General features: G+C 38.6%; 1 protein-coding gene across 9 annotated transcripts in view; it reads right to left on the reverse strand.

Annotated features, from left to right (window-relative positions):
* Positions 1-27,991, reverse strand: part of Marchf1 (membrane associated ring-CH-type finger 1) — a 789,032-nt gene that overhangs the window by 24,911 nt on the left and 736,130 nt on the right. For all 9 annotated transcript variants that reach the window (XM_040742223.1, XM_040742224.1, XM_040742222.1 and 6 more), the window contains one exon: positions 24,244-24,424. In XM_040742223.1, the coding sequence (XP_040598157.1) occupies positions 24,244-24,424 (181 nt within the window). The remainder of the gene's footprint in view (positions 1-24,243; positions 24,425-27,991) is intronic.

A 27,991-nucleotide genomic window follows, 5' to 3' on the forward strand; every position in this document is an offset into this window, starting at 1 on the left:
GCAGTAAAAGATGCAAACAGTGTATGTCTGTCCTTCTGAGACAAGGAAGGAGGACCCGAGTGGGGAGGGGCAGCAGGGAGAAGGTAGAAGACCCTGTTTCAAGATGACCTTTCTTTGCTGGTGCCAGACTTGCCAAATGTGAGGTGACATCTGCAACATGGCCAGCCAGTCCCTGGACTCAGATTCACAGGAACAAATGCGGGCCACGCTGGATGAACACACTTCAGATAGGGAAGGCAAGATTCTGGCATTGGAAGGAGGCAGCCGGAGATGTGGGAGTTCCAGGTCACGGTGGTCAAACGGGTTCCATCCACTGAATCTCCAGTCACAAAGAGCATGGGATCTCAGGATTAACAAAAGGTCCTTTTTTTCTTTGCAGCCATGAGGATGCCAGGGAGAGAAGAGGAATAGCTTCTAGCCCATTCAGCATTAGCATTCCAGAGCAGAGGACCCCCGTTCTGATGTGACAGAAAGTCTGATCAAAGACTTCTGCTTTGGAGAACACTGATACTCTTATGGGTAAACTCCCCTAACTTCCTGTCTTCAGAGCAAGTGCATATTTATAACTACTTCAAGTCCTCACACTTCCTTTCTTCTTATTTGTGAGGGCAAAAGGCCCCTGAACAGCCCAACTAAATCATGTCCTGTAACTACTGACCAAACAACACGTTTCCAGTCATTTTTGCTCATCTTTCTTGATAGTGCCTTTTCCTCCAACATGGAAATGTACGCCTGTGTCTTCCATGTTTTATTTCACAACGTTATCATGTTTATCAGCTGCCTGTTCATTGGAGATAATTTATAAAATATAGAAATGTAAAACAGATAAAAATTATCTGGAATTTCATCTGCAATTTTTCTTCTTTATGTGTACATTCAAATATGCTGGCATGTAAGCATTCAAACATTTAAAAATGTAATTATAATTCTGTGTCTCTTTGTTGTTTTCTTAGCACTTGAAGGATGGGGTGGGGGTGTGGGAAGTTGCTGATGATGCAGGAAGTAAACAGACCGTTCCTCTAAGGGTGTTCTCTGTCTTAAGAGGGCAGAGAGGCACATCCATGGTGGGAAGAGGGGTGGTGACAAGGAGGACATACCCTTACAGAGAACAATTGCTGAGGAAGCAGCTGGAGAGCAGACCAGTAAAGAGATACCATGTGACCCAGTGTTGAAAGGATGACCAAGGGAGGACAAACAGGGAACAAGAGACAGTAATGAAAGAGAGGACAGATGAATATGTATTTTCTTTCATATGCAGAATCTACATCTGAAACACACACATTTATATGTGATAAGTGATTATGATGGGTGGGTACAACTGCGAGAAAAGGACACAATTGAGTTAAAAAGGCAAATATAAAAGACAAAAACCCCATCATATATTTAAATTCACTTATAAGTTTCATGTTGTCTGTGTTACAGCTTTCCTGGACACACTGACCCCATGGACATGTGTGTGTGAGCTGAAGATTTACTGTTTCCTGTTGATGGGGAATGTCTTTCTGTATATATATTTCTCTTATTGATTGATGAATACAACTTTGATTGGCAAGTAGAGGCAGGAAGATAGGTGGGGCTAGGAGATGAGGAGAATGATTGGGAGAAGAGGCAGAGAAATGCCAGGAAGAGTCAGTCTCCATGTAGAGGAGGAAGGAGTAACAGATAAGACCACATGGAAATACTTAGATTAATAGAAATGGATTAACAAGACAGAGCTAGCCGATAAGAAGCCCTGACCATTGGCCCATAGTTCTATAGTTAATATAGTCTTTGTGACTTCATTTGGGGTTGAGAAGGATGGAGGAACATGGTGGGACAAGACAACTCCAGCAACACTCTGTTGTAACTTCTCTTGATACTATTCTTTTACTTATTTTTGAGATAGCACCTCACAGTAGAGTGATCTTAGAAGCATATGCCAACAGGTTCAGCCCCCAACACCATGCTCTGTCATAGAAACAGAATGATGTAGCCCACACTCTTTTTCTAGCTTCTTTCATTCAACAGAATCATTTTGTGTTGTACTATCTATCAGTATTCAGCCATTGCTATGGTATTACACAGTCTTCAAGTAAGGAGCTTTGCCACAACATTTTAATTCATTCATCCTTTCACATTTCTGTCCCACCCCATTTGAACCCAGGCTTCTGTGAGCATTCATGGCCAAGTTTTTGTCATTTCTGTTGAATAAATGGCTTTGAGTGGAATGGTTTGATTATATGCAAGATGTATGAAAAAAAATAAACCAAATTACTTTCCAAAGTGGTTATAGAATTTTATATTGCCACCAGAAATCTGAAAAGGTTACAGCTTCAGTTTCTCCGCAAGACATGGATGATCAGTCCTTTCAATGCCATCTGTTGCATTAGGCACACAGTGGTGATTATTGTTGAATGTGCCCACATCAGGTGACTAATGATGCAGACATCTTTCTTGTGTAATTGAGATTTTGGTGACATGTCTATTAAACTTTCTCACCAATATTTACTAATTGAGCTATAAACATTCAGATCTCTTCATGGAAGAGATACAAGATTTTTATCAGACATAAAAGTTTGCAATATTTTTCTCAATGTGAAGCTTGTAATTTCATTATCTCTGCATTACTTTTTTTCATTTTTTTTGAGACAGAGTTTCTCTGTGTAGCTTTGGAGGCTGTCCTGGAACTTGCTCTGTAGACCAGGCTGGCCTCAAACTCACAGAGATGCACCTGCCTCTGTCTCTCTCCCAAGTGCTCAGATTAAAGGAGTGTGCCACCACTGCCTGACATGCAGTAACTTCTGAAGAGAATATATTTTGGCCAAGTTTGATGTATCAATTGGATGTTTTAAGCACTGTTTTTATTTTGAGACAGAATCTTGCACGTGGGTGCACACATGTCAATGAATGATCATGAGTGCCCAGTCATTTCCTTCTCTTGCTGTCCCTTACTGTCTTGAGACAAGGTCTCTCAGTAAATCGGAAACTCACCATTTTGCTGAGACTGGTGGGACAACAAACTACCAACACCATTCTGTTTTACTTTCTAATGCTGGAGTTACAAACACACACCATTATGCCTAGTTTTTTATGTGGGTGCTTGGGATTTGAACCAAGATGCTTACAGAGCAAGCAATCTTACTCACTGAGCCACCACTCAAGCTTCTGTTTTGTGGGTCTTGTTTGCTGAAAATATTTGCCTGATACAAAGTCATGAAGACTTCTTTCTTATACTTTTCTGTGGAAGTTTTAAAGTTGTAGGTTCTATACTTATTGAACAAACATTATTGCTAATTTTTGTATGTGGAGCGAGATGTATATCATTCAGTTGATTGTACATGTGATAGTCTATGTCTAGTTTGGACCACTGATTTGCTTACTTGTTTTGACAACTATTCTATGTGGTTTGGTTTCTGCAGTATTATATGCCTCAAGTGTTATTTGTAAAGTTGTTTGGCTATTCTAATTTCTTGACTTTTATACCAGTTTCTTGGCAATTAAAAATTCTTTATAAAATTTTTGCTGTGTTGAATTGAATTTGTGGATCATGTTAACTGGAAGACCTGTCCTCCTTACCACATATATCCTTAATCTACGGAACAAAGTTTGTCTCTCTGCTTTCTTACAGTTTAATCAGTGGAATGCTTTGTTCACTTCAATGCTTACATCTTGGGCTTCTTTTGTCAGATCTGTCCCTAAGTATTTAGTCATTAGAAGGCTATGGAAGATGTTAATGTTTCACTTTTAGTTATGAATATATATTTAGGGTTTTGAGATAGGGTCTCATTATGTAGTCCAGGCTAGTCTCTGACTGTAGGGAGTTCTCTGTCTTACTCTCCTGAGGTTGACTGTTACAGATGTGCATCATCCCATAGGGCTTTGTTTTCCTTTTTATTCACACTTTACAATACATTGGGTGTTTGTGTATAGAAACACATTTTGTTTTCATATACTGAGCTTATATCTGAAAATTTTGCTAAATTCACTTATTGGTTATAGTAGCTTTTTGGTAGATGCCACTATTTTTTAAAAACATAATCATGTTAGCTGTAGGTAAATACTACTTAAGTTGATGCTTGCCAATCTGATTTTTTTCTTGTCAACTCTTAGAAAATATTCTTGACTTTCGAGTTATAGATAAATATTTTTTGCTATTTCATAGTGATACATGACTTCACATGCTTTCTTCAACAGAACATGTTATTAAGTGTGTCATATTGGTGCTCACTGTTATGAAAAAATAGTGTCAACATTTAACCTTATATACACCTACATATTTCATAAGTGCTTATTTTATATATTTGTTAATATAAGTTCTTACATGTAAAATTTTAAGGAGAAATCAAAACTTCGTTCTACTCCCCCCAACACTGCCCTGTAAGAAAATGGTATCACATATTTTCTATACTAGTCTGTTTAAAAAGCTTATTTTAGGATTTAAACAAGGATAATACCAGTAAAAGACTACTTAAATTATTTACTTTTCAGATTGCTAAAGAAGTGGAATTCTGCCTGTGTTTACTTCTTTTAAATTTTACATGTTGGATGTCTTGTCTATATGCATGTCTGTATGTCACTTGGGCACCTAGTGCCTACAGAACTCAGAAGAGACATCGGTGTCACTGGATTTGGAGGTAACAGATGTTTGTGAGCCATCATGTGGGTGCTCAGAATTGAACTTGAGTCCTCTTTGAGAGAAGCTAATGCTTTTAATTGCTGAGCCATCTTTCTAGCACCCGTTTTCTTTCCTTGTAAACCTATGAGCTTCTTTAGGAAAAACATTCACATTATTAAACTTCTATTATTTGTCTGATTATCAGAATTTTCCTTTGATGGGAGTCTTACTCTCACCTCTACTTCAGAAGGTCTCTTGCCTGTGGCTATCATTTTCTCCATGAAAAACAATTAAGTTATTTATTCTCTGTGCCTTGAAAGGTAGTATTGCTTAGGGTGTCCTCATCTCTATGCCTAAGGGCAGCTATGTTCCCATATTTCTGCCTCTTCTTTTGCATAGATTCCTATGCTTTAAGGAAAGAGTTTGATGAGGACATCTGTTTAAGACTGCGGGCTCCAGAGTCCCCCATTCTTTGCACACTGTCCAGTTGTAGGTCTCTGTTGATTACCAGCCTCTTCTTCTTTTGAACTAGAGAGGTGCTGTCAAGAAGCTTGCAACTTATGGAACTGGGTAAAGCAACAACTTAGGCTGGAAACCAGTTCTTCCATGTGGGAAACTAGGAAGACATTATAAAGCTCTTCATCCCTTTCACATCTCAGTCTTTTTCTGTGTGACACTATAATCAGACCCTCTGGGCTGAAAACATGGCTCAGTGGTAAGGAGCTCGTGCTGTTTTTCCAAAGGACCTGAGCTAGGGTCCCTTCACTCACATTAGGTGGCTTAGTTGTCCAGAACTCCAGCTCTGGGGTCCAGAGCCTTCATCTGGCCTCTGTGGGCATCTGCACATATGCACTCACATATGCATAATTAAGGAGCAAATCTTAAAGATATACATCACTTTGTGGTTCCTGGGAGGAAGAATGGGGCTGTGTACACAACAAAGCATAATGTAGGCATTAGTTAGCAATCAGGAGCTCCTGGCTAATTTTGGTCATTAACATAATCTTCTTAGTTTACAGTTGTTACTGTAAATGACCTGTCCCCGTGTTGAGTTAATGCTATCATAGGGGAACCTTTCCCTTAGGGTCTCGGTGACCTGACAGTCTGTGTATTTAGTGAGTCATTTATAGAAATGTCTCCAAGCATAAATGTAACGAGAAAGAAGGCTTACAAATCATAATGCATTCATCTTTGCATTGGCTGTTCTTTCCCACCTAACACCACAGGGGACCCAGATACACATCTTTCTCTTGGTTTCCTTATTGTTTTACTTTACAGTGACCACAGCCTCATTAACCAGTGGCTTAATTTTTTATATGGATGTTGATATACAAGTGTGATGCTTAGTGCTGATGGCTAACTTTTCAGGATCTGGAAACACCTAAGAGGCAAACCTTGGGCATACCTGTGAGGGAATATCTAGATATGTTATTTGAGGTGGGGAAGCCCACCACTATTCGTGGGTCTTAGATTCATAAAAAATAGCTTAACTGAGCACAAGAATCTATCACTGTTAGGAACCATCCACATTACAGAACCAGGTGCCCCACCAAACCTGTCCAGTGTCTTAGTGCCAGCAATCAAATCATCACCAGTCACAAAATGCAGCACACTTATTCTTTAACCCCTCTCCCCATCAAAACCTACTCTCTCTGATGTCTTTCTCCCGCTCTCTCTCTCTCTCTCTGCCTGTCTGCCTGCCTGTCTGTCCGTCCATCCTTCTGTCTGCCTGTCTCTTGTCCCTGCTCAGAGACTGATGGGGGAAGTCTTTCTGTGTATATGTTGTCTTAATGGTTGATAAGTAAAGTACTGTTGGCAAATAGGGAAGTAAGATAGTTGGGACGAGGATTCGAGGAGGATTCTGGGAAATATAGTCAAGAGAAGAGAGTGGCCATGTGATCCTGGGAAGAAAGGATGCATCAGGATGGCATCCTTGGAAAGATAAGTCCTTATAAAAATATATTACTAATTGTGGGTTAATAATTAAGTCAGAGGTAGCTAGTAAGAAACCATAAAAAAAAACAGCCAACAGCTTCATAATTAATATAGCGTCCTGTGTGCTCAGGGACCAGGCTGACGGGAAGAATGTTCATTATAAGAGGCAGTTTTTCATGCTGGATCTCCTAATAAATTTCCTACATGAGTTCTATTGCATGATGTGATTTCTGCACCATTCCTTGGCTTCCCCATCAATCCAATAAGGTCAATGGCCCAAAATAGATGAACTTGATTTCCAAATTCTCACAAATCATGAAAACTGCTACTACAGAGACAGATGATCCCCAATTATCTTGTATCTAAGCTTGCTCTGATCTACACTTTCTCGATTTCCATTCTTTTATCTGTACAATTTCTCTGTGCTCTGCTATCCAAACCAAAGCAAACCAAACGACAAACAATCTCTTAAGATTATGTTGTAAACTCTTTCTCAGGACTGTAGGTTCACTTCTTATAGTGCACAATCTATAAAATATGTAAAGAAATACAGCTCTAAACCTATAATAAAATGCTTATAATTAAAATCTTTATACAGATAATATTAATTTGATGAAACATGTATGTGATTCTTATTTAGGGTATATTTGTGATCGTGTATTTGTGTATGAAACTTAGATTCGACTCTCACAAAAAATAGATATAATAGGAAAACAGATATTTTTATATACCAATCATGTGACTCTCATCCATCTTGGCCAATGACCTCATCAAGATGTAAGTAACCACATGACTGGCAGCCAGTTTTACTAAGATTAAAGAGTAAATGCATTGTGACTTAACCACCATCTTTAGATGACCATGTGGGATAGAATACTAATTACAAACCTTCTTATCCCTAATGAGCTGTTTATCATTGTGCCTCCTTTTAGACTAAGGAAGCAACAAATCTCCAAAATATTTTGAATGAGTATGAATTTTTATATGATGACAAAAATTTAAGGTTACATATGCTTCAATGCGCTATATATGAGACTCACCTTTGGTCTAGAATATACTGTATATGGTGATGAAATTTTAAGGTTGTAAATGTCTATTCAGACTAACAAAAGTTGATTTAAGATGTCTGTCTAACTACTTATGTCTTTTCTAACTGGTCAACAGTAAGCTGCTAGAATATTTAAATATGTAACAGCATATGTTTAATAAATAATGCATGTTTGATCATCAGGACTTATAAATTCTTAAGGTCTACTCAGGTTCACAGTAATATTGATCAAGCTTCTTTGTCTTTGCTTACTCTAAGCTTTAGCCATTGAGATAGACTAAGCCATACCAAAAAAAAATACTGCAATATTTTATAATGGTACACTATAAAAGAATCAGAAAACTCTCCAGTCTCCCTATGGGCTTTATCTAGATTAAAGACTTTATTTTGATACTAAAAGAACTCAGTTCAAAAGTTGCAATATTTTAAGGCTCAAACTTTAAAAGGAATAAAGCTAATCTTACAAAAAACTAACTTTAAAAATGTTAAGGATAATTAAGATATGCAAGTTAATTGTCAGTACCTTATAAGTGCTCAAATTCTTAATGTGTTCAAAACTATATTTGTAGTCATGTTAACTATTAATGTAATAATTACAAGGAAGATTTATTTAGTCACCTGTATATGTTAAACCTAAAACAAGTAACTACAAAGTTTAAGTTTAGATAAGCTTAATAAGTAGATGGTCTTCAGAGATCTGTTGAATACGGCATTAAAAATACTTAAACAGGGGGACTTCTCATAATAGACATGCCAGCTCCTTGCAGCATCCTGAATCTCTTCCAAAGAATATGATGGGGTACTGAAGAAGCCCACCTGGAGCTTGCTTTAAATGTAGCAAAACCAGCCACTGAGTGAAAAATTTCCCTTTATCTTGCCCACTACCAGGACCTTGTCCAAATAGTGGCCAAGCAATATCCTGGGGAGTTGATTGTCCCACTTTGTCTAGACAAGGTAGGCAAGTCCCTCCAGTTTCTATTTCACAGGTAAAGTCTGTTGGATCTTTTGGTTCTGTTACTGTCCTTGGACCTCTGTCCCCAACAACTATGGAGGAACCTAGGGTCATTGCCCAGGTAGCCAGTGAGCCTCTGCCATTTTTAATAGATTCAGAAGCTTCTTGGTCTGTACTTCCAGCTTACACAGGTGAAATTTATCCTTCCCAGATCTCTGATGGCACTGATAACTAGGCTATTGCCAATTTCATGGCAGTAACCAAGTTTTCAGCTGCCTTCTCACTGGAAAAATGAGGCCTCAGCTCTCATGTTCCTAAAGCTATTACTAGATCTAGACACAGTTTCCCTTGCTACCAGACTCTACAAATAGATAAAGCCATAAAATAGTTTTCAGTGTAATGCTTACTATTCTGTTATTTAAAGGAACTTACATTATAACGACTTCTTTCAGTAATCAACCACCTGTGTCACATGGTAAATGGGTCTGAGGATACAAAAACTTAAGTTGTGAGGGTCAAAGAAATTTTTGTTTTTTGGTTTTTATGAGACAGGGTTTCTCTGTATTGTTTTGGAGGCTATCGGTCCAGCCTGGCCTTGAACTCACAGAGATCTGCCTGCCTCTGCCTCCTGAGTGCTGGGATTAAAGGCGTGCGCCACCACCGCCCAAAGCGAGTTCCAGGAAAGCCTCCAAAACAATACAGAGAAACCCTGCCTCAAAAAACCAAAAAAAAAAAAAAAAGACATGGAAATGCAAGCTATAAATGTCTAAGAAAGTGATCTAAGATATACACAGGATGAAAAATATTTCAGATTTCTTTCCCTCTATGCAATTGTTATATTAAAGCGTCAAAACTTCAAAAGAATTTTAACACTAACCATTGGAGTTTTAGTAAGCTTTTAATCTAGTTCTGGTAAGCACTGATAGTATTATCATAGTCACAAACTCAAGATTTTCTATTTCCTTTGGTTGTCTTCTAAGTACAGACTTAAAAGTGCTTCTCATTCTTCTAAAGATACCTGTCTAATCTATATGCACCCAGTCTTCTGGATAGAGGAGAGAGTGTTCATGCTTTGAAGCCCAAATCACTTTTGGGTCCCTAAGCTTCTACTATGACTCAATGGCATCCGTCTACTGCCTTTTCTACAATGAGGATTTCAGTACAGATTACAAAAACAGTGTGAATACTAACATGTCTAAAACATCTGTTTTTGTAAAATCAAAAAAATTTTAAGCTCCAGGGAATCAGTTCGAATCTACCTCTCATTGGTCAAAAGCACACCAGATAAGTATAGTCAGTCAACAACCTGTTCCCCACCTGTCACTTCTGCTATTCCTGGGGTTGGACTCTCTCTCTCTCTCTCTCTCTCTGTCTTTCTCTGTCTCTGTCTCTGTCTCTGTCTCTGTCTCTCTCTCCTGGCCTTGGGACTCCCTTCCTCCAACTACCAGGTCTATGGGCCTAAAAGTTTCAAATGTACATGCTGGATAAAATTTTTCCTTTAAGCTCCTTAACTTTACCTTTTCCTACCTAGTCTGTCAACCTCAATAGATTTCTATTGCTCCACCACCAGCTTCAGGTGTTCCTTCAAAATCTGTAACTCTGACAGCTTCAAATTGGCAAGCTCCAGGTGGTCCAGCCTCATAGCTGCCCCTCACACATTCCTAGTCCTAGAAGGTCCTATAGAGCCTGGTCAGCAAGTGAAACAGTCTGCTCTCCCAAGACCTGGCCACAATTCCATCTTTCTTGGATCTCCAAAGACACCAACACCCTCAGAGAGCAGGAAGCCCTCCATGCCTGGCTCATCAGCCACCCTATTTCCTCACCTTTTATAATAAGCAAAGTGAGGAATGTTAGGAACCACCCCACTGACTCAGCATCAGCAGCCATGCCATTGCCCAATTCAACATGCATACCCTTTAAAAGGCTCCCCATCACAGCCCACTCTCCCCCACCTGGCTCTCTCCTTTTGTTTCCTCCTCATTTTGTGTGTGTTGAGAAGCAGCCTTTCGTCCCTGCCCCACAATAAACCTCTTGTGTGAGATCTGTTGTGTGGTGTGGCTTCTACGACATTTTTGCCCCCAATCCCTTCTGCTGTAAAACCCTAACAACCACTTTCCTCTTTCTGGCCGTATATACAATGTAACTAATGTGACTAGCTGTCCCAGCCTCCTGCCACCATAAACTCTCTACTGCCATGGTCTGAACCACCCATCAAAATAAATCCCCATTGTTCCTTAAATTTGTCAGGTTATCTTATGATAGCAACAGGAAAAGCAATTCATCGAATGGTCTTAAATTCTGTTTCCACTGTGTTAGAGCATTAACACTTGGAAGGTTATAACAGCAGAGGCTGAAGTCTGATTGGTTCCAGCCAGTCAGCATTCTAACAAAGGAAGAAGGGCTTCTCAAGCCCCCATCCCTTACTGAGGAGCTATGCACAGTTGATAGTTTCTGGGGAGGAGATTAATTTCCCTTAAGGTTGTTGCCTCTAGAAGATAGATCACACCATAGATGATACCATATCCAGGGGAAGATGGACAGCGTGAGTTGGACTCAACAGAATATTTTTCTAAAACTAAAAAAGAACTCAGGGAGTTGGAAGGGATAAGGGTGGATCTTCGAGGAGTTAGGATAAGAGTGAGGGTGAATATGACCAAAATGCATTGCTTATAATTTTTAAGTAAGTTATAAAATATTTACAAAATATCAAAATCCTGACTGACCTTTAGAGATTCATGTGTCTAATCCCAATAGTAGAAAGAAAATAACACCAGTTCTTCACAAGCAGAGATGACACTTGGTACTAGCTTTTAATGAATAAAATTGTTTCATTTCTTGTAAAACAATGGCAGCTGAAAGAACCGACACATGTAATGTGAAAGTGTTGTGACCCACTGAGTCTCATATAGGAACTTCATTTAGAGTCACACGCTTCTGTTCTGAAAGAATTGGGAATTGTAAAATTAAGCATGACTACCAATTAGGTGATCGACTTCCAAGCAAAAACGTAAGGGGAAGGGAGCCTTATAAATATTTGAAAACTTAGCTGGAAATTCAGACCAATGATCCTGGCTGACAAAGATGAAGAATTACTTGGGATTACTGTTAAGGGAAATGCGACCTCCTCTTACTCTGGGGCTAACAAAAAGCCCCAGGCTCATCTGCTCTCCTTCCTTTGGAATTTTCCATTAAAACAACAGGGATGCTGCTGAGGTCCCTGGAAACACCCACTTGCCCCTTGAATTCAAGCATGAGGAGATTCTCAGTGCATTGCAAAGTGACTCCATTTACGTAGAAAAGGACTCTCACAAGGTCTTGACTCTTAAAAGTAGGGCAAATATACAAGTGGGTGATACTAACCCCAGAAAAATACTTTGTCTTTTCAGCAGTTTAATTTTACAAACCATGAGGAAGCTGTTGATTGCAATCAATTTACATAGAAATTTAGTCAAAATATGCCAACATAGATACGCAGTTTCAAAAAAAAATGTAACTGCAAGTAGTAAACAGTCTCATATCTCCTGGGAATGAAGCAACAAGATAAAAATGCTGTGGGATTATTTTTACTTCCATGTTTTAATATACATTTTATCCCTCAAGTCAAATTCTTTCACGATAACCACACAGTATCTCATAAAAAAGTAACAGTTTTACACATAGAGGGGACATATCTGACCCTGAGATTTATGAGGGATGATTGTGATTTAGGGTTTGCAATGTTGGAAATTGTTTTCTAGAGGGAAAAAAATAACCAGCAAAGTTGGTTGCCTTGACAACATGGAATCGTTGCAACAAGAAATTCATGGCAATGCAGGACCTCCGTTATGTCAAGATGGCAAAGGGTCTATCAAATTAGGTTAAAAGAAAACTAATTCCATGGCAAGGCACTATTACCTGACCTATGAAATATTAGGTCTCAAGTTTTTATCATGAGTCTAGTTAGACGAGATGGAAACTCAGCAGCCAAGGCAGGGAGGAGAATGGGAGTGAGATGTGTCTTACCCCAGTCTGCCTCTTCTCTAAATCACTGCACATGTACAAGGAACCTAGGGCCTGCTGCACGTTCTCTCAGTGTTTCTGAGCTGAGGAAAATATGTCTTACACTGAATCCATTGGTTTTCCCAGTAGTCTCCCTTTCAAAGCTCCTCCCTAAGGAGTATCACTTGTGCCTATTGAATATTTGTAAATAATGAGCATAGCTAAGGATTACTGCACCAAAGCTGGTTATTAGTCACATAGGAGAAAAGCTTGCTAACATCCAGTCTAATTACCCTGGCAGGGCCAAGGCGAGATTTATCTGTGAAGTATCTAGACTCAGACAAAAAGCCTGCTAGTGGAAAGCTATGCGATTGAAACAGCTTGTTCCCTTCCCTCAACAAGTGCCTCCTAGTGACTGTGTTCAAAGTTCACTGTTTTGAATGAGAGGTTGGATTGTCCTTTCATAAAATGATATCTCTTTTAAAAGTTAAGTCAGAGCTATGTTCTTCTTTGGCCTAAAGTGCTGTATGGGTTTTGTCTCCGACATAAGTTCCATGCTGCTATATAATTTTGGATGGTCCCTAGTGAAGGAGATGCCCTGTGTGACTGGGCTGTCCTTTGCTTTGTTAGCTCTTGGCTTGGAGATTGCAGAAATGAGTAGGGACCAGAGGGACACATACCAGGAGCCAAGGAACTGAATCTATAGTTACTGAGTTGAAAAACACTTGGGCAAACTTCCATAAATTCAGATAGCATCCATTTCCAGATAGTGACAGCTCCTATATACTCAGATCAAGGCAACACAGAAGATGTGCTGATGACCGCAAAGTCTGAAAACAAAGAAAGATTTTTGTCTCAAGCAGCACTGGTGATCTTCCTCCTACATTATAGGTAAAGTGCTCGATCGACGAGTCCACAGTTCCCTCTCAAGGCTAATGCTACTCATTGGCTTGTTCATCTGTTGGTGGCACTGATGTCACCTCAAGTCTATGATGACACAAAGGGAACTCCTGAATTAGCAGGTACATTGGTGGAAATCTCTTTAGAAGGTCTGGTGAATACATAGTGGCCACAATGACTCACTGACTCCATGCCAAGTGGAAAAATGGCAAGCATGTCATAGGAAGCCTGTGATTCAGCCCTGGTGATCAAATTTAGTATCTATTCAAGGTAAGAGTTGGGACTTGATTTGAAGAAGTGTTGCAGCGTGACAATTACTTAGGGCTAAGCAGCTATTATACCCTTTAGACTCATTGAGTGTTGTGTATAAAATGCCATAGTTCAATCTCTCCTTATCCAACCCCAGTTCTGTAGTAACTACTCATTTTCATGAAATAAGGCTGCTTTATTCTTATATAGCCTGACTGTTAATGTAAATTGTCCACGAGATTCAGCTGCTTTCCACAAACATGGCATGTTTTTCTCAGGCAACTTCTGCAGGGCCGTCCTTCTGCAACATCCTGGCCCTAGGTTACCATGATCAACCAACAAACTTCTTATCTTTATTTTCTTCAAGAAAGTGTTTCTTTCTTGAGACATAGAGGCAGTTATGATCTTGAGGGCTTCCTCACAAAAATTTTCCTACAAATTTTTCTCCAGTTAAAATTTACTGCTGGAATTATATGAACCCTACTGTAGGTACTAGAATTATATCTTATACCATTATTTGATCTATTTTAAGATATTACAGTCAACTAACTCTTTCTAATTACTTTTGTATTTTGAAATTATAATTACAACTTTCCCCCTTCCCATTCTTCCATCCAAACACTCCTATATACACCTTTTTCTCTTTTAAAATTATGGCCTCTTTTTTCCAACAAGGAATATATGTGTATGAATATATATGTATATATTCCTAAATATAGTCTGCTCAATCTGTATACTGTTACTTGTATGTATGTTTTTAGAGCTGACCATTTGATATTAGATAACCAATTGGTGTGATCTTCTCTGGGGAAGACTATTTTTCCTGTTGCTAGCATTCCTTAGTTGCCTATAGTTCTTTGTGGAGGGTTGACATCTCTTGGGATTTTCCTTGTTACATTGTCATATCTTATTGTTATTTTCCTTCAGCTCATGTTTAGGCAATCATGTAAGTGAGACTTCAGACTGGATATTTATTCTTATACCCAAAGACAAATGTAGTCTTCACCCCTCATCAAAGAAACTTTTCTTTGCAACAGATGGAGACCATTGCAGAAAACCACAATCAATCAGAATGAAGAATGTGGATCCCAGTCAACTCACTTTAAAACTTACCTTCATTCCTACTGTGCCAGACGCAAATTCTCCAAGGTCAGAGAATGTGTGTCTCATTCATTCCTGTAATCTTAGGGGCAGCTGTTAGGAATGCCAACATTCTCAGTAAATGTTTGCTTGCAATTTGATGAAGTGGGATTGTGATCTTAACTGGACATTCCCAGACCCCCTAACTGTGTTCTTTTAGACAAAGATGGCTGATAGTGTCATCTTATGTATGAATACAGACCAGCAGATACTCTCTAGTCTTTTAAGCCATTTCTCACAATTTCAAAACTTAACTATATTTGTTTATTAAAAAATACTTTTTCAGCTACTTTGTATTGAAGTAGTCTTATAGTTATAAAAACTCCATCCTAAAAATAAAATAACAGATATTTCTTTTCCTTCCTTTTTCTTTCCTCCCCCTTCTCTTCTTTTATCTATCTATCTATCTATCTATCTATCTATCTATCTATCTACTAAGACCGTAAATCTCAGGTTATTGTCTTAGTACCATGTAGAAAATAGCTTCTTGCCCATCCAGACTCCTTTTTGAGGGTCAGGGGTCTTTTGTAAATGCCCCTGGGTTCCAAAACAGCTGTCAAGAAGCACTTGAATTGGCCTTGCCTTGACCCTTAGCCACCATATTACAATTTAGCAGAAAAGGATTGGCAACTGGATACAGACCTGCCTTTCTTTGGGAGACCTTGTTCCTGCTAACTTCCCACAGGCACATTCTCCCTTTTATGTTTTTCTTCCTTCCCTTCCTTCTTCATCTCCTCCCTCCTTTTTATTCCCTTTCCTAACTTCTTCTAGTCTTCAGGGAAGGTTCTAATTTTTATTCATCATGGTTTCTCCTGAAGAACAATGACAAATATTAAAGATTAACCATAATCAATTAATGGCAGAGTTGTGGAACCCAGTTCCAAAGGATATATCCACAAGACACTCCCACACTCACAGCTCAGTGAACATTGCTGAAGAGGGGGTGGAAAGATTCTAAGAGTCAGAGAACCAAGGAATTTGCTGTGAGACTTTGTTTCCTAGCAACATCAGAAGCTGCACATGGAAATTCTCATCAACATGACTACGCAAACATGAGCCGAGTGACTCCAGTGGACATGCCAAAAAGGATGGGAAAGTCCTTGGGACCTCAACCCTACACACAGAGCTACAGGCAACCGAGTAAAGCTGAGATCAGAGGTGATCCTCCCCAGGGAAGAGCACATCAATTGGCTATCCAGTGCCAAATGGTCAGCCCTGAAAACATGCTTATTAACAACATTACATGCACTCAACCTGTTATTTCCATATAAAGTTACACACACACACACACACACACACACACACACACACATATGCAGGCACGCGTGCATGTGTGTATAGTAACAATGAAAAAAAAGCCTAAAAATTTGAAGGAGAGTGGGGAGGCATATATGGAAGGGTTCAAAAGGGGGACGGAGAGGGAAAAATGTTATGATTAACATATAATTTCAACAATACCAAACAAAATATTAAGCTCGCTCATTCTTTTGACATCATCCGTCTCTCTCCTTGCTTAGTATTTTGTCTTATACAATTGATATACTATGAGCACAACTCCATGTTTATCTATTTCTGTTCTTCTGAAACTTCAAAATACGTTCCTTTATGCTTTAGATAAGTGAGTAGCTCACTTTTCGTTAGATGTTTTTAAAGATACACTTATCCTATCTCCTTCCTAACATGGAGAAACTGAAGCAGGGCTCAAAGTGTTTAAGTATTAGAAGCAGAACAACATTTTTTTCCCTGTGACTTTACTGGGAACTGATCTTAGGCTCTAGTTTCATACATACTAGGCAAGTCTTCTAACTCTGAGCTATATGTCTAGCCCATGTTATACTTTTTAATTTGAGGCAGTGTTTCATTAAGTTGCTGAAGCTGGTCTTGAAGCTTTGACATTCTTGCTTCAGTCCATTTGAGTGGCTGCTATTCCCTGTCATTGGGCTCAGATTCAGCTATTGTTTGAACTATTTCTTCTTAACTAGTGATGTTCCTTGATTTTATATGAAAGCAATTTAAAGACAATTATCATTCTTTGGGTGTTACAAGATAGAGGAGAAAATACCACCTCTCCTTGGAGAGGGTTCCTTATAAGAGAAGCACTTTGTGTTACAGGTAACCATGATCCTTCTGGGCTTCAGGTTTCCACTCATAGCAAACTCCAGTAGAATAAAATAGTAATACCTCTCTTCCTCTTTCTCTTTTCTTTCTTTTTATGTTTTTGACTGGGTTTCTTTGTGTAGCTCTGTCTATCCTAGGACTTGTTTGGTAGACCAGGCTGTCCTTGAATTCACAGAGATCTGCCTGCCTCTGCCTCCTGAGTTCTGGGATTAAAGGTGTGTACCACTATGCCTGGGTTTCCTTCACTTCTTAATCTGTGTGTGTGTGTGTGTGTGTGTGTGTGTGTGTGTGTGTGTGTATGGAAATCATAGGACCTTAATGTTTACCATCTTTCCACTTCCTGCCTTTTTATTTTTATACCTTTTAAAATCTATTTTATACCTTTCACAAGGGCAGACCAGGCTCTGTGGCTGCTTTCAGACTAACTGGTAAACACTTCTGTGTAAAATAACAGGCTTGGAAAAAAAATCATGCTATAGGTGAAATACCTTGGTGAAAGACTAGAGAAAAGAAATTACCTGATGATCACTCTTGGCAAAAAACAAGGAAACTATGAGGGGGCTGGTTTGTGAGAAAATAATTTCCTTTTAGAATGATAAATTTAGTCATGCATTTTAATGCTACTGAGCTAGCATACTGATACATGTACAATGGGGCTGGAGATCATCAATTCAGGTACAACATTTGAAAGTGTCCTTCTTGGACTGGTGGCAGCGGCTCATGCCTGTAATTCTAACATTGTAATTGTTGAGGTCAGCCTGGTCTACATAACAAGACCCTGTCTCAAAGAACTGAGTTTGGAGTTTCATGGTAGGTCATCTTGGCTAGCATGTACAAGACCCCAGATTTGACCCATCATATTGCAAAAGAATAATAATAAAATAAATAGAAATAAAAGTTTTCTCTAGCCTATTCAGTGGAAAAGAACAATTTTATTGGATTTAAAATATTTGCTTAAAAACACGCTGATATCCAGTGACTTACACATTAAAGATTCAGTCAAGATTTTGATATGAAGACAAGCTATTAGAATAATATATTAAGGAAAATATTCCTACAACTACGAGACAAAAATCTTTAACTAGAGCAGCAGTTCTTAACCTTTGCAGGCAAATGACTCACAAGAGTCACCTAAGATAATCAGAAAACACAGACTTTTATTCATATTACTGTTTATAACAGTGGCAAAACTACAGTTATGACGTAGCAATGAAAATAATTTTATAGTTGGGGACTCACTACAGCATGAGTTGTATTAAAAGGACCTCAGCATTAGGAAGGTTAAGAACCACTGAACTAGAAGAAAATGTACATATGAAAGTCATTTAAAACTCAACTGAAAAAAGATGCTTTAGGGAGCTCTTTATTTGCACCTGTGAATATGAGGATGCCTGTGTACATTCTAATTTCATTCCCTCATGCTTCTGTCATTACTGGAAGACAGATTCCCTCACTACAACCACAGTCTATGTCTCAAAGAAAAAACCAGAACATGCAATGCATAAGGGAATATCAGTTTTTACACTCCTTGGTTTGTGTTCAAATAGTAATAGATATTCTTAAGGGTAAATGCTTATCAATAGCAAAGCCAATACAGAGTTAAGTGACTATTTCCATGACTAGAATAATAATAGAAAGTGATAGTTTTCCTGAAGTGAGTAGTGCTTTTCAGATGAAAGTTTTCAATGAAAGAAAGAGCTAAATTAAAATACAGATTCATTTAGTGCTGAATAATTCAAAAGAACTGAATAATTGCTCAGGAGTTATTTATTTAATTAGTGGTCACTTATTCCAAACTTGCGACAAACTCTATCAAATCCTCATATTCCCAATTCTCGTCCCTTAGGGTCTTGGGTGCCTACCTGTTTAAAGGACACCACCTAGATTAGCATGAAGAACAAAAGAGAAAAAGACAGCCACTTTGCTTTGTGATTATGGTTGTTTTTTACATTCCTTTAACTGGGATAGTTAACTAGATTACGCTTTTGTCAGCTGCCTTGCTTTTTATTCTCTGTACCAATTCCCCATGGAGCACATTATGCTCTCATATCCTTTCACATTCTTCTCCATCTACGTGGATAGTGACGGGGTGCTTTATCTTGTTTATTACTAATCCTTCCTGGCACAAGGTAGGTTCTTAGCATATACAAAGTTGAGTGAATGCATAAGCTGGAAATCACAGAGACTCTCTTGGAATGATTATGCAGACATGATTTACTGGTAGGGTGAGTTCAAATTTGCCTAGAAGGATGACTATGTGTATGCATGAAAATTTCACAAATGAAAAGTAATTTACTGACTAGAAAGTATTTTTTTCAGAAACTATTATATAGTACTGACCCTAGATAACTATATATTTCTTTGACTTACTAGTGTTTCATTTAAAGGCACAAAGATTAAAAACCCATATAACTAGATCGAAATATCTACTAGAATGAACAAGATGCCCATATTTTCCATCTCATTCTTACTTGACAGAAGACATGTAGGCAATGTCATGTATTCACATTGCAATATTATTTTAACTGAAATATAAATTATAGTTACAGGAATATGCGTGTACTAAAGCAATATAACTAACAAAACCCCCAACTTATTGGGAAAGTTAGTGCGTCTATAAAGGTAAAATATTTAAATAATAATTTTTGTTTCATTTAGTAAGGTGTTCATTGTGTCCTGTCTATGACAGTCAGACAATTAGACACTCCATTTTTGTGAATGGCATCGTAGGAAAGAAAGCATGTTTGATATCATCACCAATAGACTGAACAAGTTGTGAGAAACACATCTAGCAATGGGACAGTATAAACTGGAAAATAGTCTTTTGAGCCTCTTAGGTTTCCTGTCGGGGTGTTATTATGGTATCTGAGACTAAGTACAAATCAACAGGAGAACATGGATGCATTGAGAATTATGATCATTCCGAACAAGCCAGAGAAAGTTCTGTCTGCACTATGTACTAGGACAGAGGTCTGTGACCTTGTATGATTATGAAGAAAAGGAATAGAAAACTTCCAAATCTGAGCTCAGTTGACAAGAGAACAGCCTGGAAGCAACATAGCTCTATCTGCTGAGGGCTTTCTCATCCTGTGAAGTCAAGATTTTGAATAAAACTGAGACCTGTAAGGATGAGAAAAGGAAGTCTGCGAATCCCAGAATGAGGTCCTAATGTGTATGGGGGCACAGACAATTCTGCTGGCCATAAAGTAGAATCATGGAGAAGGTCACCAGAATGGAATCCAACCTTTGGGAACTCCCATAGGGCAGCTCACTTGGCTCTGCTACTGATGCTTACATCAGGAAAGAATTGCGCACAGTGCTGACTAAGGTTATCCCAGGAACAGAGAAATGGTGTTAATTGCTGACAGCAAGGAGGAAAGAACACAGACAGACTGATGGGCTCAGAAAACATCTTTAAAGAATTGGGGAAAACACAGTGAAGATAACACAAAGTTTTGAATTAATGCATTCAGTGTTTGGCTGAGAAATGATTACTGTGCACATAACAGAGTAACTGGGTTACTAGGGAAAAGGATACTGGCTAAAGTGTTTCCTCCAGATTTCAGGAGGAAGATTATAGGAAAAATTGTTTTAGAATTCTTTCAAAACACTTCAATCAGAAATAGTTTAGGCAAAAATTGAAGTCATCCCATCACTCAGCCTTTTGAAGAGATCTTGCTGTGTCGCTCAAGGTGGCAATAACCACTTGATCATTTGGCCTCAGCTTTTTGTGCCTCTCTATACCCAGAAAAACAAATGTTAATGATCCTTAATTAGAACCCAGGAACTATGTGACCATCATGTACCATCCAGTGGGTACAAAGATCTTTGCAGTGTGTGGCATTAAATTTGATTTGGTGACTCTTTTCTTTTTATGTTTAATGGGATCCAGAACTCAGAACAGGCTTAACGTGGGTTGAATTAGTTAAATGAGGCAAAAGTAATGTAGTTTATAAGCACAAATAATTTAGGGCAGTACATAAGTCGTCAGTAGTACTTGTTGTATTTGTGAACCTGTTGTATGCCAGAAACTGGCTTCTGGCGTCTCACTCAGGGAGATTCAGATTGGAATCCTAGACTTTAGTTTCAGAATGCAAATTTAGTTCGTACTTCCTAATCAACAGTGTGTACCTTTTCAGATTTTACTAGTTCATCACTTGCTTTATTTGTGATTTTTTAAAAAAAATTTACTTTCCTAGGTTCTGAGAATTTCTCCTGGCCCCAGGTAACTAAGCAAGTTAATGGGACTTTTATTGATTGTCATAAAAGTAGCTGAGCTACGGACTTAAAAGATGATGGGGATTTGCTTTCCTTGGAATAAACCCTTGATTTTATTTTTACTTTAAAGATTTTCTTCTGCAGACATTAGGGTAACTTGATGAATTTGCTAACTGTAATTTTTGGCATAGGAATGGCAATCAATGAGGTAAGGCTTCACTGGTATCTGTACAGAGGTTAACCCCAAGCTCCGTCAGCCCCGAGCTCCGTCAGCCTATGAAGACTGATACCTTCTCTGAAGAAGTCATCTCATCTAATCACAGTCTCCTACCTCCATTTTCTGATGGTAGAGATCCAGAATCATTAGCTAAATTAATTGTTCCATGTGCTTGGTATTTAGAATGTTGTAAAATGTAATGGAATTACTGAGTTGAGAGCAATTAAATTGAATGTACTTCAAATATATTCTTACCAAACATTATACCTGAAATTCTTTATGAATACTTAAAAACTACCAAAAGATTACACTGGTGAGCTTCCATCCCATCAAAACAAACCATGTAGAACAGTTTAAAATTCTTTCTATATGTTGTTTTGAACCGCCTCGCAATCCAAAATGATGTTGAAGAGACTGCCTCTCACATACATCGGCTGGGCCTCATATTTTTAAAGAGAGGTTTTGAATGTCCCGTTGGGATGGATAGGATGCATTCACTCCTCATGTCTATGAACTCTGCCTTACACAGGAACTGAATATTCACATTTTCCTTCCAGGTCTCAGCTGTACAAATAGAGATGACAAGTGTGGGGACCTCAAGATCACACGAGGGGTGAGAAATACAAAGAACTTGAAAGCAAATTGCAGGGGCAAGGCAACACTCTACTCCCATGTTATCCCCACCTCTGTAGTCATATAGGAACATGGTTCCAGTAAGTCAGGTGTTGTGTTATTCATATTTTCATGTGTGAAATATGACCTTAAATAATCCCATAGTTAGAGACTGATAACTAATATTCAAGTTTAATGGCTTAGATAAAGCATATCTGTGGGCTGCTAAGGAGCCACATTCAGTTCCACCGTTTTGGGCCAAATTAAAGCAGCTTTATTAAAATACTAAATACTGACCAATATGGAGTTTGGTCAGGGCCACTCACTGAAAATATTCCAACTGAGTGGTTCTGAGACAGGTTGTTCGGGCTTTTATGGAAAAAATTCATAGGTCACTGTACCTCTCTCCCCATGAGGTTTTGTTGTGCCAATTACAAAGAGATTAGTTGTAAATTACTGATAATCACATATTAAGAAAAGATCTAGGTGTATTTAAAGAGTTATTCTAATAGGATAGATTTGAGTTCTTCTGCATTGACATGTTTAATGTGTTATGCTTTCCCAAACACATATGTGTGCGTGCATGTGTGTGTGTGTGTGTGAGAGAGAGAGAGAGAGAGAGAGAGAGAGAGAGAGACAGAGACAGAGACAGAGACAGAGTCACAGAGAGACAGAGGAGAGGAGAGGAGAGAAAGAGAGTGTTGGAAGGCTTAATACAAAAGAGACTATCTGAGTATGCTATTTTTCTAGATTATTGCTTTCAAATTCAAATACTATATTCAACTAAGTTGAAATGAAACTTTTGTGTGGGTAGAGGGATGGGAAAGGGACGGGAAGAGGTACAGATGTTGTGAAACTACTTGTAATCCCATGAGGGACGAGAAGATAAATTCAAAGAATCACCACACACCATTCAGTTTCTTCAGTATAGTATCTGTTTAGCACATAAAGCAAGAGTGCAGAGTACCCACTGTGTTCTACTTCTGTAATGATTGCTCTGGGGCCAGAGAACCATGTCACCTTTTGGCATTCAAGTGACCCCGTTAAAAATGCATCTCCCTAGAGGTAATTTATATATAGTTTTGAGATCTATAAACTATTTACAAATTAGAAGAAAAACAAATTTAAAAAGTCTACTACTTAAATAGGGCATTATGCTTTCCCATAATTTAAAGAATAAATGAAGAGTTACAATGACGGCATGGCCAACCCCCCATTAGATGTCTAGTGAGATAGTTTTGTTTGCTTTCATCTCATCTCATTTTGGAACACATCATGTTTATTTCCATGTATCACTCTTTCTATCTGCTTTAGCTCTGCATTTAGCTTAAACAGAAAAGCAGCTCTGGGCTGATTCATTATTTTAATTGCAATCTCCACACTCCTTTTGGATATAGAGGCATCTATATACACAGATATGTTTCATATATATATATGTGTGTGTGTATATATATATATGTGTGTGTGTATATATATATGTGTGTGTGTGTGTGTGTGTGTGTGTGTGTGTGTGTGTGTCTGTGTGTGAGGCTGCATTTAAGAGACAAAAAGATTTCTAAGTTAAATGAAAAATTGGGAAATTCCAGGGCTTGAGAATGAATTATACACAGCACATCGTCCTCATCTGTGTCCTTGACAAATGTTCTGTTGGTGACTCTGACGTTTTAGGTTTATACTTGGCTCACAGTCACTGTCATGTTCTAGAAAAGAATTATCACAAATGAAGGTTTTGAAGATAAATTTTATAGATTAAAAATACACTTTTATTTCTCTTGCAACTTGATGAATAGTATAGACAATAGTGTCTTTTCTTTTTACCTCCTTTAGTGTTAAATAAAAACATTGGACCAAACATTAAAAGAAATTAGGCCTCATCTTATAGAATAAATCATTCTCTTATTATCTAATAGTCACCTTTTAAAAAGTTAAATGAGTTCATGTTATTTAGTGGATTCTATTATCTAACTGACCTCTATGGATGAACATTCTGATGCTTCTCATCAATTCAATTGTCTTGAATTATAGTTGTGTTTTCCATATATACACAGTTAATATGTACTTCTCTATGCACTTACATAAGTGTCCACCTTTGAAGATGGAACAAACTAATTTACACGTAAAGGCATGGCTGCATTTTGCCCATCGAGTCCACTACAGGACGAGCATCTTCCATGAACATTAGTATGTTGGCAGAATCTTATCAAAGAGGAAGCTACATTTGAAAACGAGACTATTTCGCAAGTTCTTTCTCCCATCCCTGTTCTGCCCAACCCACACTGTACCTTCCGAAGGGGCTTGAGCTTGGTCTCCATTATGAAGTCGTATTTGCAGAGCTCACAGCACCGTGTGTCTGAGCTCTTGATCCACTGGTGGAGACAGGACTGGTGAACAAAGCGCAGGGTGCCTGTGCAGCGACAGGGTGTGATGAGTGGGCTCTCTTCGTCCCCTTCGCAGTGACAGATCCTGGGGAAGGACGCACAAAGCATGAGTTCTCCCAGAGGACACCACTCACCCAAGGAGTCCTGCCTTGCTTATAGTAGGCTTTTTTACTCCAACTGTGATGATAGAGCCAAACCTGTGATCAATATCGTTTACTTCCACATGATAGTTTTGGACTCAAGTCATATGAGAGAGCATATGAGATATTTGTACAGAAACACATTCTGACAGTGAGGCCATTTAAAGAGCAAATCTATTGAGCTTAGTCTGTTTAAAAGGTTACTGTCTATGGTGTTTCACATATAAAGGTCATGGCTTAGTAGTCTCTTAAAGAAGCTGGGTGTGGTGGCACACACTTTAATCCCAGCCCTAGAAAGGCAGAGGCAGGGGACCTCTGGTTTATAAAGGAAGTCTAGGATAGCCAGGAAGGTATAGTAAGATATTGTTGAGAGAGAGAGAGAGAGAGAGAGAGAGAGAGAGAGAGAGAGAGAAAGAAAGATAGGTAGATAGATAGATAGATAGAGAGAGAATTGATATAAAGAATGTTATAGTTTGATAACTTCACTATGTTATTTTGATGCCACAATTACAGGGTCACACTGTATAATTTACAAATATGAGATATTACTACTATGGGAGAATTTTTAAAGCTCTAAAGTGAAATCAAATTATAAGGTTAATATTGACAGTCTAATCTGAATATATCATCAAGAATTTCCTACGGTAATGTATATTGATTAGGTCACACTCAACTGTCAATAAAACTCACAAAAATTTCTGGTCCCATAAAGCTCTAGCCCAGCAAATCCTACTCTTTGAAAATGTCAGCATTTCTGTCTATAAAAATCAGAGTTCTATTACTTTCTGGATTAAAGTGAATTCTTCATTACTCCCATTTTCATGAAGGAGGGCCTAGACCCTACCCTGGATGACATGACAGACTCTGGAGATCCACCATGGAGGGCTTCACCCTCCTTGGGGATCGGAGTGGAGACTGAGTGGGGGGGCCTGGTGGGGAGGGATGGGGAGGGAGAGGGAGCTGGGATTGGCAAGTGAAAAGAACACGTTTCTAACTTAAATAAATAAAAGGAAGAGGAAAAAAGTTTTCTCCTTGGGTCAGACAAACCTTTCATAAATCTAAGTAGTGAATTAAAAGTTTAGCCCTTGGCTGGAGAAATGGCTCACCTGAGAATGCCCTTGCCCTGTATAGTGTTAGGACTCAGCTGGGAGTGATAGTGAGTCTGTAATCCCAGCTAGGACAAGATGGGAGGCAGAGAAAGTATTATCCTTGGAACATGTGGGACATAGCTAAGGGACCCTGTGTCAAGCAAGGGGAAGGTGAGGACTGACCTCTGAGGCCTTCTGATGTCACATGTGTACTGCACACATGTGCCTGAATTCATGCATATAAATATGCGTGTATAACAAATGTACCTGAATCAAACACGTAGAAGAGAAAAACTTATTAGAACTTCAATAATTTAATAATTTACCCAGCTGTTGAAAGTGATTAGTAAACCTCATTAGAAATATAGATGTATAGATCAAGGTACAAGCACTGAATATAAGATTTAAAAACCTTTAAAATGTACACAATGACCCAGTGGCAGGTTGGAAGAGTACATAAGTCAGTTTCTGCTACTTCCTGACACTTGTCTCCAGAAGCAGGAATTTTGAGGAAAGGACTAAGAATCTTAAAATATGCTGTCTCCCTAGAGAACTAGAGGAAGCAAGGCGGTTGCTCACATAGCTAGTGCAGGAAGTTGGAGGAATTGAAACCCAGTGATCTTCCAACCTTAAAGAGAAAGATGTGTGACAGTACATGCGTATTCTGTATTTATTTCTTAAGTAAAAACAAAGCCAAAGAGCACTGACTTCTATGTCTTGGGGTAGCCGGTGTTGGATGAGAACAATTTCACAGTCACTGTCCCCCTCTTCCCAATTGAGTTAGGAAGTTAAAGGTTAGCTGTGATATTTCGTATAAAAAGCCAACATGGTATAGGAAAATGAAAAATTGTCTGAGTGTCCACTTTCAAAGTCTAATCTCATAACATCTCTTTTATCCAGACCTTGGACACAGAAACTAGGCCTGTCATTCTTTGTACCACACTGATGTCAACACAGTATCACAGCTTAGGGTTCCCTAGATGTTGAATAGTTAATATGCCATCATACAAAAGCAGCTGGTGTTACTTGTATGCATGTTTTGAGGGCTGACTATTTGATATTTGATAAGTAACTGGAATGTTTTCCCTGGGAAGGACTATCTTTCCTGCTCCCAGCTCCCGTCTGTTGCACGTAGTATGTTTTGTTCAGGGTTGGGGCCTCATGAGCTTTTCTCCATCCAGTTTGTCATGCCTATTGTTGTCATCCCTGAACTCAACAGGTAAAAATAGGAATATGCATGTTTATACAAATATGCATGCAATAACATTAAAAAGGGGCCATGCATTTGAAGGAGAGTGGAAAGGGATCTATGGGAAACTTTGGAGGGAGGAAAGGTAAAGGAAGAAATATCACTAAGTTACAGTCTCAAAAATAATCAAAACCCAAACCAAACTAAGATATTTTTGTATCCACTGAGATCACAGAATAAGAAATCACATAGCATAAGAAGTGATACTTTCCTGTTGTCTAAAGTAGTCATTTAAAATTATTATACAAAGTAAGGAGTTTCACTGTGGTTTTTCATACATTCACTGCTCTTGTTGATCCTCTCCTGATTCCCCCTCCAGTCTCTCTTCCTTATCTGCTTCTTCCCTTTCCACTGGGCCCCATTCTCCCTACAATTCCCCCTTTCTGCTTTCATGTCACACATGTTCTGTAATCGTCTAAGGTCTCTAAGATCTCTCTCCACTCTCATGTCCCCTTTCAAGTTTTATGACACACACTCTCTTCCATGTATAGAAAATTCACACATTTTCCCATAAAGATTTAAGATCTAGGATCCATGTATCAGAGAAAAAAGGTGATATTTGCCTCTCTGGCTCTTAGCATTTTTTTTGGCTCAACAATAAAAATCAGTTACCCCCATTTATTTTCCTTGCAAATGCCCTGATTAGTTTTCTTTATGAATGAAAAGAATGACATTGTGCATATGTACGGTATTCTCTATCATTTCATTATGGATGGGCCATTGGAGTGGTTTGTTATCTACTATAAATAGAGCAGTAATAAACACAGATGTATCTGTGGTCTATTCCAATATACTCAGGAGTGGCACAGTTGGGTCATGTGGTAGTTCTGATTTTAGTTTTCTGAGAACTCTTTGTACTGATGTCCACAGTGAAGATACCAGTTTAACTTCTACCCGCAGTGAATAGAGTCTCCCTCCCCCACATCCCTATTACTGTTGTTTGTCCCCTTGATATTAGTCATATTGACTCAGATAAGACTTCATCCGTGTTGAGAATGGAAACTAGGTCCTCTGCAACAGCAATGAGCATCCACACCATGGATCCACCTTCTCAGCCCCCTAGAACAGTTCAATGTAGACTTTTTACAGTCCCCTACCATAAAGTGTCCATGGCTTTTGGGTGTTAAGAACAGTGTACATCAGCAGTAACAGCATGTTCTACAAATGAGTCACCC

Source organism: Mesocricetus auratus, unplaced genomic scaffold, assembly GCF_017639785.1.
Source record: "Mesocricetus auratus isolate SY011 unplaced genomic scaffold, BCM_Maur_2.0 Super-Scaffold_6731, whole genome shotgun sequence".
Lineage (NCBI taxonomy): Eukaryota > Metazoa > Chordata > Mammalia > Rodentia > Cricetidae > Mesocricetus > Mesocricetus auratus.